Source organism: Cyprinodon tularosa, unplaced genomic scaffold (assembly GCF_016077235.1).
Source record: "Cyprinodon tularosa strain WSP-4 unplaced genomic scaffold, ASM1607723v1 ctg86, whole genome shotgun sequence".
Lineage (NCBI taxonomy): Eukaryota > Metazoa > Chordata > Actinopteri > Cyprinodontiformes > Cyprinodontidae > Cyprinodon > Cyprinodon tularosa.
The window spans coordinates 1,540,394-1,555,277 of NW_024039629.1; the positions used below are offsets into that span (position 1 = coordinate 1,540,394).

Here is a 14,884-nt window from a genome sequence, read left to right on the forward strand (position 1 = left end):
GCTATAAGATCATGCCAAACCCTGCTCCCTAGCTCATCGGCAAGCCTGTCATTCCTGCCTACTGGTCCCTGGGCTTCCAGCTCTCTCGGTGGAACTACACTAGTCTTGCAGAAGTGAAAAAGACAGTGGAGAGGAATCGGGCTGTGAACATTCCATATGTAAGATCTGTTTTTCTTTCAATTCATACTTCTCTTACTTTAAAATTTCCAGGTTTTCTTCAATATCCTGTTACAGGATTTTTAACATAAAATAATTTCAAAGAGTTATAACTCAGAGTTATAACTCTCACTCTCTATTATATTTGAATATAAAAAGCAATGATTAACATTTTGTACCAAAGCTTTCTTATGCAATAATGTGGTTATATGAAATGTTTGCTCTTGCTTAGCATGGTATCTGTTTTGTTATCTATATGTCGGCGTTAACAACTGTCATATATGGTTATAAGTTGTTTTTACAGCTTTTAGAGTTCCAATATGAGTAAATAATAAACTCTCATTAAGTTGGATATGCAAGGTGTAAACCTTAGATAAAGGCACTGCTTAGATTGAGAACATAACATCCCATTCAATACAAAACCGTTTTCTTTTTTGATTTGACAACACTGAGAAAAAATATATTTTAAAAATGAATAATTTACAACTGAATGAAAAGTTTTGGCAATCTTGGGAACAAAAAAAACAGGCCTTCTTTTTTACTGTTACCACTGTTTCATAGCTTCTTGGAAAGGAAACAGGCGCAACTGATAACTCACCTTGTAAACCTGTGTGCTCCCAGGTAAGACATTCTAACCACTACACTATGTGTGAGGACGTGATATGAAGGTTGGAGCAAGAGTTCGACAGACAGCCTGAGTGATAGGGATGGCCTTTAGCTTAGATTGGGTAATCCAGCTCTCTGTCAAATAATGGAGAGTCTTCTGGCCTGTACAGGTTCAATCCAGGAGCCACAATTTTTCAAGCGTCAACCAATGTTAGCACTGATCAAAGATCAATCGACTGGGTTCCTTTTATTATCTCATTCATCCTCAACTGAATGTTAAAAATACTCCATTATCTTGTTCCGACTAAGCCATATGATAAATACCAGTTCTGGTCGACATTTTCTAGGAAATGAGCCTCACTTCTTATCTTCATGTCCCTTATGATAGTGAGTGATACTGAGAAGATCTTTTTTGTTTATAAATAAAACAGTTATTCTGTGTCATTTTAAAAAAATCCCTTTAAGTCAGACAGCATTTAATTTGACCTTTATTATTTCCCAACATGTAGAATAATATCAAAATTGGGAAGAGATTTCACCATTATATATCTCAATTGGATATGGTCTGTTCCTGCAGAAATATACTGTTCATGCATCTTTCTCACATGTTCAGACAATGGGTTCAAGCTGAGTGCAGTCATGCTGTACACACAGATATGGTTTAGTAGCATTAGATAAACAGATAAGATGTCAACAAAGTCAGAAATAAAGATCTGGTAGGATTTCAAAACACCCGGACATGTCATTTGAAGTGAAGCCTAGCAGACCAGCTCAAAAAAAGTCCTCCTAGTAAAAACATGAATCATATTTAAAGATATAAAGTCTCGATAAGATATTTGCAGAATGCTTATGAAAAATATTAACTGTATCTTTCTTTATGTGTATCAAAATGAGCAGAAAATGAAGAAAAGCGATATAATTTCAGAAATCTACTAGGTTACTGGAAACAAGTAGCCACAAACAGGAAAGAAATCCTGTGTTTAACCTTTTTGATAAATAATTTAAAATAAAGCCTAAACTGTGATATTTTTCTAACAAGGGGTCAATATTAATCTATATTACACAGAAATCAAAATAGGCATTGATATCAGTCTGATACTGCTGAATCTAAGATTGTTTTCTTGACAAACGATGAGTTAATACTCATCGTTTGTCCTAATCTTTATTCTACATTAAGTTATTCCAACATCTTGCAAGTTATATTAAAAGAGCCCAAATACTATTCAACATAAAAAATTATTTAATATGTTAACAGCTGCAATGTTTATTTCCTTAAAAACATCCTTAGTTGACACATAGGCCTTTAATCTTTTTTCTTCTGCTCTAACATTTTGATGTAAAGGGGAGTGCACAAATGCAAACCTTACACTAGTTCTGAACTTTTATTGTTATCAGCAAATTTTTCATTGGATTTATTTTATTTCTTTTTTTGCTGACAGGATATCCAATACACTGACATAGACTACATGGAAGATAAGAAAGATTTTACCTATGACAAAGAGAAATTTAAGGAACTGCCTCAGTTTGCTGACTACCTCCATGAAAAGGGACAGAGATACATCCTCATCCTGGTAAGAACAATCCACAGCTCACAGTATTTCTGCATAAGACACATTTATAAATTAAACACTAGAATGAGTATCCAAAGATTCATCTGGGAAATATAAAAATGCATGGTTTGTAGTGAACTGTAATTCTTATGTTTTGGCCAGTAAAAAAAAAAAAAAAAATACCTCATGTAAAATAAAAATCATTTAAAATGTATATGATGAATGTATATGAGTTCAAAAGGTCTGCACAACAATATTTAATATTAAAAGGTTGAAACAGGTTGTAACCTGCATTTTGTTTTATTTTGCAAATCAAACAAGCATTTGCCAATGATTTATCGCACCCCTGTGAATTAAAATATAGTTTGTAACCTGAAACAAAAACTTGTTTTTTTGATTGAAATCTGAAATTGCAGTATATTTTTGGCATGATGTATTCTTTTTTAAAATGTCCTTCTTTCTTCAGGACCCTGCAATAGCCACCAGCAAAAGGGTAGGGGGTGCTGCATATGAGTCGTATGACCGTGGTACTGCAAAGAACGCATGGGTATTTGAGTCAGATGGAAAGACTCCTCTTATTGGAGAGGTAAGCTATTTATTTATTTCATTTTCTAAAGAGAATGATTTTAATAATGTGGTATTGATCTAGAATAAAAAAAAAATCTTCCAGTTTTTTATCCTTTGCAAGTAAAGTTTTGAAATAAGTACATATAAAAATTATTTTGTGCAAATTTACATATTTTATTATTTTAACAAGTCTTTAATATAGCACAAAAAAAACTGACAAAATCGTCACAAGCACTGACCATGGATGATCAGTTTTCTCACATCTTTAACTTCTTAAAACACTTTACATGCCCTGCAAGTCTATTAATTAGGTGACAGAATATTTATTTTTCCTATAAACATGTTTTTAACATGAGACCCAAAACCACCAACAGTTTCTAGAAAACTTACTAAATGTTTTGTAGTTTAACTTTCCTGTTTCTCAGGACATGCACAGCCACAACTATACATGTTTGTAGAATTAATTCAGTGCCTCTACCAAGCTAGCTGTTATTTCTGACCAGATACTCAGGCCATATATTATATATTTTTTTTCACAGAGCACAGATTTGTAAAGTTGTTTCCCACAGAGTGTCGACATATGGAGCAAGATATGTAGCTCCCATGCTTTTATATTGTAGCCTTTGATTATACACACAATTAGGCATAATCCAAACCATAATTGCCTTTCCATGCTGTTTTATAAACAGGTCAAACATATGCATTGATTCTGCATTAGTACCTAATCTTAAAATTTTCTGAGTCACTGCATGACAGATGGGGTGTTCAAACATGTGCAAATGTGTGTATCTGTGAGCTGAAAAAAAATTGCTGCTTGTACCCACTTTTAAATGGAAAGCTATATTAGGCTGTCTGTAGAAGCAGACTGCACCCTTGAATATGACTGATTATAGTTAACTTTCATGTAACTAAAAATGCCCTGGCTTTTGAAAAAAAAAAAAAAAAAAAGCCTAGCTCTTTCAAAACAATCTTGCACTAGTTAAAAAGTGGTTCATTCATTGGTGTCATGGGTGTGCCCCATTCTTCTCCATATCCTGCTCCTAATAACTTGCTGCCCTAACCCCACATCACATCCAACACACTATGCTGACGAAACATTTGAGAGCACATCTAAATCCAACTCATCTGTTGCAGTCATTTCTCCAAGCTCTATGCAGAATAGCAGGACTTTTATTTTTCTAATTTTCTCACTTAAGCTCTGACTCTGTAGAATTTTAATTGATCAATGTGGGCTCATAGTATGCAAAGCTACATGCCACGCATTAGTCACTTTCACTATTCTTCATAATAGTTTTTTGCATGAGTGTGTACCCTAACAAACCTTTACTTATGTAGAATTTCTTAGAACTGCACCCTAATCATGTCAAGCATCAAACACTTTAGGTTGCAACAGGTCTGCTACAGCTCAAACTATAATTTCTTTTTGTTTTGTTTGCTGTGATTGGTTCCATGACACAAAAGGAGCATTTTGATAATAAGAACTAGGCAAGGCAAGGCAATGCAATTTTATTGGTATAGCATAATTCAAAGTGCTTTATGTTAATTAGATGTAATAGAATAGAAGTAAAATAAAAGCAGAAAAAAACCAACAACATTTGTAAGACTAATAGAACTATGGGACCACAAAAAATACAGAATAAAAGAAAAAAAAAGTAAAAAGAAACATTGTAAAAGCAGGTAGAGAAGAAAGTATAACAGTTTGATCACAACCTTAAACCAATAATGCCTCACTTGGCAGTTTTTATTCAATGGTAAAAGGCATCTCTAAACAAATGGGTTTTTAACTTTGACTTAAAAGAACTCAGGCTTTCAGCACTTTTGCAGTCTTCTGTGAGCTTGTTCCAGATAAGTGGAGCATAGAAACTAAATGCTACTTCTCCATGTTTGGTTCTAGTTCTGGGTGTACAGAGTGTTGACTGGAGTAGAACTAGAAGACCTGAGGGGTCTGGGAGGTTGATACACTGACAACACTTCTGTTATGTATTGAGGTGCTGATCCAGTCAGTGATTTATAGACTAACGGAAGGATTTAAAAGTCTATTCTCTCAGCTACAGGGAGTCAGTGGAAGGATTTCAAAACCAGTCTAATGTGCTCTATTTTCTTAGTTTTAGTAAGTACACGTGCACCAGCGTTTTGGATAAGCTTCAGCTGTCTGATTGACTAGAAACTTGTCTTTTTCACAAAACATATTTTTAGAGAAATGGCATATAACTTGATCTTTTTTAGTGAGCATTCATTCATAATACTGTACAGTAGCAACTTAGATCAGGAGAAAGACTTTTCTCCCATTATGAAAATACATGTCATGCTTTTAAACAAATAACTTCAAAAAGATTATTGGGACCCAGCAAATATTTACATTACTATAAAGTTCATCCATCCATTTTCTGACAATCTTAATCCCAAGTGGGGTTGTGAGGGGTGCTGGTGCTTATATCCAGCTGTCTACGGCCGAGAGTCGGGGTACACCCTGGACAGGTTGCCAGTCCATCGCAGGGCAACACAGAGACAAACAACCATTCACGCACACACTCATAAAGTTTATAGATGGTTGTAAATCTGAAAGAAAAAAAAAAATTATATTTATATTTATAATATAAATATAATTTATAAAAAAAAAAAATATATATATATATATATAAATATATATTTATAATAAGAATTTGAGGAGATTTAAAGAGGTTTGGACCAACTTTCCTTTGAAGTTTTGAGAAAAAGAAATTGTGATAAAACCTATCATTGTAGACACGAACTTTTCACAACTTCACAGCAGTTACATTTAGCAGTTACACTTGAATATTCATCACTTAAGAATGTTGAGTCTGTGTGTACTTTTAAAAAAGTAGATATTTAGAAAAAAAGTTTTACATTAATTTCAATATTTAAATGTTCAGCCAGTGAGGAGCATAAACATTCTTGTTTTCACTGGGTGCTCCTTGTTGGGTGTTTAAAGTAAGCAGTTTACCAATTTCTGTTTCTCCTGCCCCCTAATCTAAGATAAATTCTTTTTTCTTGACTTACTTTTAAAGAAAGAAAATGATAATTTTTTTTCATTATAACAAAAATTAATAATTATAATTTTTTATTGTAATTTATAGAACAAATTTTGATTTAAAATAGTTAATTGCTTGACAGAAAGGGGATTTATTGTCACGTTTCCGTGTGTGGTCAAATATCTAAGTTGTGCCAACACATGTTTCATAAGTAAGGGAGGGAAAATTAGTTGGATGAAACAAAGCATCTGATAGTGTATAGAAAGGGTAGGTAGCATGAAAGAAAAAAACAGAAAAGATAAGACTGTAAATGGATCAGAGGGGGCTTTTAGATAATCGACCACAATGTATACAGAGACAGACTGTCTGTCTAACTCAGCAGCTGACAAGACAATTACACAGGGACCCATGAGACATAAGAGAAAAAAAAAAAAATCAGGTACCTGGAACAAGACTAGATGGAAGCAATGATATCACTTTTGGAGAGAGGGCAGAGGCAGCCAAAAGAAAGGAGACAAAACCAAAACAAAAAAAAAATGCAGCAAGAGGTAAGCAGTGACAAGTACCACCCGATTAGTTTAAAGTATTTCCCCTGTAGAAACCATTAGCTGAGATCTGTAGATGACAAAATCCTGGAGCAAGGGAACAAATTATTCATAGAAGAAAGATGGCATCTGCAACGGTCTATCAATAAGCTCTGACCTTGGAGTCCTTAACGTGTGCCGAAAGCATCCACCTATAAATATGTGTTAAAAGATCGCCAGAGTGGGGCAACCTTGAGATTTTATATCAACAGCAGTGTTTACACACAAAACTTGCATACATACTGGCACATACACACATAGAAAATATCTCCCTCTCCCTGTGTAGATTAATCATTTTTCTCAATACATGTCATTAAGGATGACTTCTAACACACAGTCACGTCGCCAGATTTCTATTGCATTATCGATTTCTTTTCTTCTCTGTTCTCTTCCTCAACTCGTCTGGCTCTTTATCCGCTTTCCCCTTTGCCACCGTTCCCTCATCAATCCACCCCTTCTCTTAGTTCATCTATATTTTCCTCTTTTTCTCATTCCCGCATCTTGGAGCTATTTCTCCAGCATTCCCACAGGCGACAGTCTTTTATTTTTATTTTAATAATTTCCATGGAGTCCACCTCTGTATACAATATTAGCATATCATTTACTGTTAGCAGTGTGGAAAGACACTTATACACTCAAGATACATTCAAATAACAGAGTTCTATAAATATTTTTGTCTTTAGATTGGAGAGAAAACCTTAATTACAATCGGCAAGGCAAACACATGACACATTTTCCCAAGGTTTTAACCAGTGCAACTTTAAACTGTATTGCTTAAAAACAAGTAATTTTGATGCTTTGTCTCATTTGTAGGTGTGGCCAGGTGAGACAGTATTCCCAGACTACACCAGCCAAAGCTGCATTGACTGGTGGATAGATGAGTATGAGCGATTCTCCAGAGAGATCAAACATGACGCCCTCTGGATTGTAAGTAGATATTTAGGAGCATAAAATGATCACAGTATTTAGTGTCCCAATAGTGCTTGAATTTGTGATACATTTTGTGGCAACTGCTTTCCTTTGGGTTGAGTGCCACAGCGCTTAGCAATGATTGAGACAAAACAGGGCAGAAATCTGTATGGTTAAGGATTTCTCACTAAAATATGGGGTTTTGGACTCTCAATACTTAAGCAAAACACATGGATACCAAGTCTAAGGGATGTGTTTATCTAAAGTTTCTCTGGAGTCCATGATTAATCTAGGTCTTGAAAAAAAAAGAAAAAAAGTAGTTTAAAAAAACATTTTAAGGATGTAAACACTTCGGTAGATGAACCCCGATACCCAAAAGGCAAGATAAATGTTGTTTTTATTATACAACACGATTTAATGCATTTGTTCTAGCTGTCATATATATTTGTTTCTAATCTTTATGCTTCCAGGACATGAATGAAGTGGCCAACTTTAAGCAAGGATCAGCTAAAGGCTGTCTTGATAACAACCTTAACTATCCTCCTTATACTCCACGTAAGACCTTTTCTAATCAGATCTTGCTGGACCTTTTAACCTTTTTTATGCAGTATTCACAAACACACACACCCAGCCCACACACATCACAAAAGTTGATCAGAAATCAGTTTATTTTTATTTAAAAATTTTCCTACATAATTTTTCCACTTTCTTACAGTCTTTATCTTTTCTTTTCCCACAGAAATTCTGGACGGGGTGATGTACAGTAAGACTCTTTGCATGGATGCCAAGCAGGCCTGGGGGACCCACTATGATGTCCACAGTTTGTACGGCTACTCTATGGTGCTGGCAACTGAACAGTGAGTGCATCAATAATCAGTGACAGGAGTAGTATGGATAGCAAGATGATTGAAAGTAAACCTGCCATCTTCCTCCATAGAGCAATAAAGCAGTGTCAAAAAAAAAATAAAAATACATTTTTAATTTAAATAACTAAAAAACTACAAGAAAACAAAAATGAAAAACAAGCTTAAACAGACACTTTTGTGCAGTGGGTTTGGAAAAAAAACAAAAACTGGCATGTTAAAGTTTTGTTAATTCATTGCACTGCAGCGACTTTTGCCCTGCTCCACATCATGAAAATGAATCCTATGGAAATTTGTAAGTCGAATACCATTTGCAGAAATATGTTTTAATGAGCCCCTCTCCCTGGGTGCTTGAATTTCTTATGAGTTTTGGCACCAGAACTGTGTAATGGCCCATTATGTTTGCAAACCAAGAAAGGGGAACCACAGTGAGTAGAGGTAATAATCACTGGAGAACGGAAATTCATGTGGATCATGGATACCTGCCAAAAGAAATCACAGATGCTTTCTTTATTACATATTGCTCTTTTATGCTTAAAAAAATCATGTCAACGCACCCTTTATTCTATAGGCATCTGGCAGGCCAATTTTGACCTTTTTTGAAAATTTTAAAAATAGATGAGCTACACATTAAAGTAACATTTAGTGTGATGGATTCTTTTTGAATACTTGGCTGATGTTATTCAGCTCTTTTTTAGTTTTAAAACAGATTGTTCAATAAATATAGAGAAAGAAACCAACCTACATTTAAATAACTCATATTATGTCAGGGCAAGAAATTCTGCAACCTAAACAAATGTGGCATCATTTGCTTTATTTTGAGCAATTATTGGTGATTGAAAGAGATAAAATAAGCAATACTTTTTTTGTCAGAGTTAGAGAAACGGGAAACAATTCCAGATTAGAACCGAAGATTTAAAGGTAATGTGGAGGATTTTTGAGATTTTTTTAAAAGACCTGCCCTCTCCACCTAAACAAAAATGCACGTGTGAGACCATGCATGAGCCCATTTCTCCATGTGCATGCTCTGTTTAAAAATTGCTGTTCTCAAAGCTCATACAAGCTTACTTTCCCCGAACGTCCCCCCTAACCCCCTTAATCACTATATAGAGCGGGGAATATATAGTGGATTTTATCGTGAACTCAGTTAACTGACCGTTCAGACAGATGATCACTGCTTTTTGCTCCATTGGTCAGTTAACTCTTTCTACACTTCATGGTGCCTGCGCCCTTTTTGTTATTAGTAGCCTTTGTAATAGACGGCCAGGCCGCTGTGACAGCAAATCCCATAACGCTTTGCAAGGAGAGCTCTCCACCAAAAGCATTCCAGGATATATCTGCCTCTTCTGAGGCCTTTCTTTTCTACTCATAAACTTCATAGACACTTCCATTACGACCCTTGGCCATTTTTTAAAGAAACGTGGTGAGAAAGGTGAGCTTCAATGACTGTCTGAAACGGTAGCTCACCACAGATATGCATCTGAAAGTGTGCATGCTCAGAAAAAGATAGCTAATGGTAGAAGCCGGTAGGACGCACTTGCATAAACATATTAAGAGAATGATTGATAATTAGGAACCAGTATAAATTCACATGACAAGGTCTGCATCTATTTCACTGAAAGTTTTATTTTTCCCACACACTTTGAATGCATCATAAACCCCTCCTCCAAACAGGATTATTTTCTGCACTGCACCCACACTACAGCAACAGGCAAACTAAATATGGCGACAGCGGGTGTTTCAACTGAGCAATATACAGTATGGCAGTGGTTTGAATTTTTTACGCCGAGGATGTCGAACAAAAGGCAGTAATTTGTAATACATGTCGCAAAAACATTGCTGGAAAAGGTAGTGGCAATACCACTAAAAGTCCTCAGCTGCATAAATAAAATAAAATAACATTTTAAGAAGTGCAATAAAAAGCTTAGATTACTGAAAATATATAAAGAAAAATCATAAAAGCATATTAGTAGTCCTACATGGCCTATGGATCTATGGTAAAACTAGGAAGTCATGTTATTACCAGCCGATTTGATCAGGATACTCATTTATAATAAAATGCTGTAGAAATGTGCTTGGTTAAAAAAAAAAATCAAAACTGTAAGACTATATGTGCTTACTTCCACAGTCATGCAACTCAAACACAAACCAACCTGAGAGTCGGAAAAATAATCCCACTCATGACAATTTGCTGAATCATTACTTCTGTTCATCATTCATGTGTCTATTTTGCTTTTTTTTCCCCGTTTTTCTCGCTCCCTCCTCTCATTACAATGTAGTATTGGCAAAAGACAAGATTTGTAAACATCAGCAAGACTTTGAATTGTCATGGAAATCAATGCAGCTTCGATTTCTCCAAAGTTACACAATAGCATACAGCCAGGAAAGGGAAGAAAAGCCCAACATGTCTATGGTTCTGTGTGTTTTACTCTGCAAGCATTAATCTCAGGGTGCATATGCTTGCAATGTTGTGTTTTTTTTTTTTTACTCTTTGTAATTTTTTGTTTATGGTTCCACCATTCTTTGCATTATTATACCTCACCACATACCTCACATGATTCTTTCCTTCATTTACAGAGCCCTGCGGCGTGTGTTTGGGTCAAACCGTACCCTGATGCTGACACGCTCCTCCTTCCCAGGTGTAGGGAAATATTCAGGACATTGGCTGGGTGACAATGGTGCCAACTGGAATGATATAAAATGGGCAATTCCTGGCATGCTGGAGTTTGGGCTTTTTGGAATTCCCTATGTGAGTAGAACATGGCCAGTTCGTACCTGTACATAGACAAACATGTGAACTAAAAGATTCACCTAAAAAATAAATAAAGCAGTTGCCATGACTGTTGATATGGATATAAGTTGATATTCTTAGTTTTTTCCAACTCAAAGAGTTAGCACATATAAAAAAGTTAAAATTGTCACTACGTGCCTGAGTGTTAACTGTTTACTGTGCCTGTAAAGAATTTAAAATAAGCTGTAAAAGTTAAAGTCAGGGATAGAATGCATCTCTAAAGTTCACCGCTATCTAGCAATGAGATTTTTTATGACTATCTTTCTTTGAAAAAAAAAAGTTACAAGGTTGGATTTACGATAATTTAGTTTTTTGGACATTTTCCATCTGAGAGAAGATAAAATAAAGAAAATGTTTTGATGATCATTTTCTACACCGCACATTTTACACAATATTATTTACAGAATATGTTTTATACAATTTGCTTTACATAGCAAAAAGCCTTTACACACCCACTGTGTAAACAAATAAATATTTGATGTTTGTTATACATTGTAATAAAAAAAAAGCATTGATTGATTGATTGATTTTTTCCCTGGATGAACTTTAAGAAATAGATTTTTTTTAAGTTTATATCTTAATTTATTTGTTTTTCTTAATTACATACAAGACCCCAAATTCATTTTCTAGGAATGTTAGAATTGTGCCAAAGAGCAAGAAAAAAAATATTTTTAATACTTTGATGTCATGGCCATGTTATATCCTACAGAAACATGCAGAAAAATGTTGGATGGACAGCAGTCAGTTTTCCCCTTCAGAGGGGAGACTCAATCACAAAGTTAATTGATAGCTGGCCTTTTGGAGGGCTGTAGCCCAGCATATTATTGGGGAGTTCAGTGAAAGAAAAAGCGTGGCGAAAAAAGGCCTCAAAAGCAGATATAATGGCAGCTAGCTTTTGATTTGTAAATCAAAAGCACAGTGAATAATTTGAAGGAATTTCAGAAGGCATGGGCTGTATTTGGAGTCAGATGCCCAAGAACCCCCAACACAAGCTTACAATTCTCACATTCCTTACTTTTTGCCTCTCCTGAATTAGGAAAAACTATTTGGGCCGAGGAGAAGAATGATACTAGGCTTCATCAGCCGAGCCACAGGCTAATGGCACCCATGTCCACATGATAATTCATAAAAATAGAGCTATTAAGATGTTCAATTGATAAAATAAACAGAAATATTGCTTTGATTTTAATTAATCTATAGGATACGAGGTAACCTGTCAAGATGAGTAACTTGAATTAAATCATGATTCAATGATATTCCTATTTGTGCTCTCATAAATATTTTTCTTAATTTTCAAGTAATAGTTAATCTCAGATGAAGCTTCTTAATACTGTATGTTGGTTTTGACTGATGTTAATATAGGCAAAAGCATCCAGGCTTATGTCATCTAAAACTTTTGTAAGACTAGCATCACCCACTTTATAAAATAGTATCTTATTGAAAAAAAATGAAAAAGCACTGCCGCAAACTACCCAAGTGTTTGTTTCCCCATAGTACAAAGTGCAAAAAGCAGCGAGAAAACAAGAAGCAAACTACACACACATACTCTTCCAGCAGTGCACATCAGGTGGTCTTACAGATGCCAAATACTCCTTGTAGGGCTCTGTCAAAGGGATTTTATGGGCCTCTGCTAATACATAAACACACGTATACCTTACAAAGAAAGAAGATGGAAAGAAAATGTACGATTTTGACACCTTCCTTCTCATTAACTCAGTAAAATATGGGAAGTTGTAGATAATAGAAAAAGGGAGTATGTGGAAGCTGACTGAAGGGCTGGAAGATACACTTTGCAAGTGGCTTACTTACATCCATTACATCCCATTTGAATTAAGTTTTTTTCAGATACATAATCTTGTGAACAGGTATCAGATTGGTGCCTATTTTTTACGCTCCAGGGGATCTATTTCTATCAGTTTGAGGCATTTTCCTTTGACACCTCAGGTTTTTAGACTTATGTTTATAACATTTAGAGTTTACATTTTAATAAATCAAACTTGAAATCCACAGCATGAATCCACAGAGTTTATCACTCTGAGTTTGACAAATGACCTTCCAGCTCTCTGCTTTCAGTAAAACAATATTATGGAGATACGTAGACACACCGTAGGCTCTGGTGAAATGTCAACCTGACATTTTTCCTGTGCTTTTCAGATCGGAGCTGACATCTGTGGATTCTTTGACGACTCAAGTGAAGAGTTGTGTCGTCGTTGGATGCAGGTTGGAGCTTTCTATCCCTTTAGTCGAAACCACAATGCTGAGGGATACAAGGTACAGTAAAGCCATTTTGTACTGCTGTTCTTTTATGTGAATGTCACTTTTAGATTTATGTACCACGCTGCCTGTTAGGTCTAAATAGCTGCAGGGTGTGCTCTTCATTCTACAACAGTACATTCTATAACAGTACATTGGTGCTATAAAGTCCAAGCGGTTAAAAATAATAAACTACCTTCTTTGTCCACAGCTGTTGGCATATACCAAAACTAGTACAGTTGCTATATGAAGAGCGGAATCTCTGATTTTTCAATTTACAGCTTAAAATTTCAGTTGTTAAACATCATAGCCTCTCAGGGGGGCAAAGTAAGAAAAAAAGGTAGATTCACACAGCAGTATTTGTGGATTTTATGCTTAAGGAAAATGTAACAGCTCTGCTGAAGTATGTCAGATTAGCATAATATGATGTGCCATATGGTGGATGTAATACCAGCATGTTGCAAAATATAAGACAGTTTCAGCATGGAAGGCCCCCCACTGACAACAGATGGACTTGGGAAGAATTACTTTTTCTACCTGTACACCCTCACATCCAGCTGTGAGCCTTGCTGGATTTCCTGGTCAGAAATGAATCATCGCCATAAACCAACAGTTTTGCATGTGAGATTAGAGCCAGCCACCATTCAACAGGGTTTATATTAATGTATATTTTAATGTACAACAAAAATACAAAGACAATTATTTTTCTGTATGATCATTATCAGGACATGCTCTGCACACATTATTTTTATATCAAGGTTTTGAAACAAAACATGTTGTAAAATAAAAATATGTTTTCTTAAATATTTTGGATTTAGATTTCACAAAAAACTTTTTGGGATGCACTTAAAAAGGCACCCGCAGCAGTCGTTGCTTAAAAAAAAATGATAATAAAATACTGAATTTAGCCTAGTTACACAAGCCAAGAGTGGGGCTAAATGACTAACCATTCGGGAACAAAAGGAGCCAACATTTATTGCTAATCTTATCCAAACGATCTGGCTCACAGATGGGGTGAGGAATTCCAATTACTAATTTGTAAGAGAAGTGATATATTGGTGTTATATTCCGGATGCTTTTATTGTGTTTCTAAATAAAAGATAAATAAATGAATAGATTGATAAATAAATACCATCAATGATAATTTGGCAAAGCTGGCCAGAAATATGTAATTTAAAAGGCTTGGTTACAATACATAATTGCTGTTATATAAAATTAATTTTGATTTAGTAGTGATTAAGGCTCAAGAGGTGGGGTTTTGTCAGGGTGGGTTGCCAGTTGAAGCTGTCTATCTCCAGAATTGTGTTCATGGGCAAGACACTATGACTACCTGATCTGCTGTTGATGATCAGAGGGATTTGCTTCTGTCAGTCTGCCCGAAGGCAGATGTGTAGGTTACAACCACCAGCTTGTGAATGACTAAATATAGTGTGAACCCCATTTTCTTATGTGTAAACAGCAGTAAAATCCTTCTTTAGATTCTGACCACCTTACCCACCTTACTATCTACTAACCAAATGGTAGATTTCTTGGCAGATTCAGTTATAAAATAATTTTCTTTGGGGTATGTCTGGCTAGAATAAGGCTTTAGTTACAAGCCAAATGAGCTGCA

The 14,884-nt window shown here is 35.3% G+C and overlaps 1 protein-coding gene across 1 annotated transcript in view; it reads left to right on the forward strand.

Annotated features, from left to right (window-relative positions):
* Nucleotides 1-14,884, forward strand: part of si (sucrase-isomaltase (alpha-glucosidase)) — a 72,929-nt gene that overhangs the window by 12,229 nt on the left and 45,816 nt on the right. The window contains exons 10-17 of the mRNA XM_038273165.1: nt 33-158; nt 2,202-2,333; nt 2,779-2,898; nt 7,270-7,383; nt 7,836-7,920; nt 8,105-8,222; nt 10,806-10,977; nt 13,174-13,290. Coding sequence (XP_038129093.1) covers nt 33-158; nt 2,202-2,333; nt 2,779-2,898; nt 7,270-7,383; nt 7,836-7,920; nt 8,105-8,222; nt 10,806-10,977; nt 13,174-13,290 — 984 coding nt within the window. The remainder of the gene's footprint in view (nt 1-32; nt 159-2,201; nt 2,334-2,778; nt 2,899-7,269; nt 7,384-7,835; nt 7,921-8,104; nt 8,223-10,805; nt 10,978-13,173; nt 13,291-14,884) is intronic.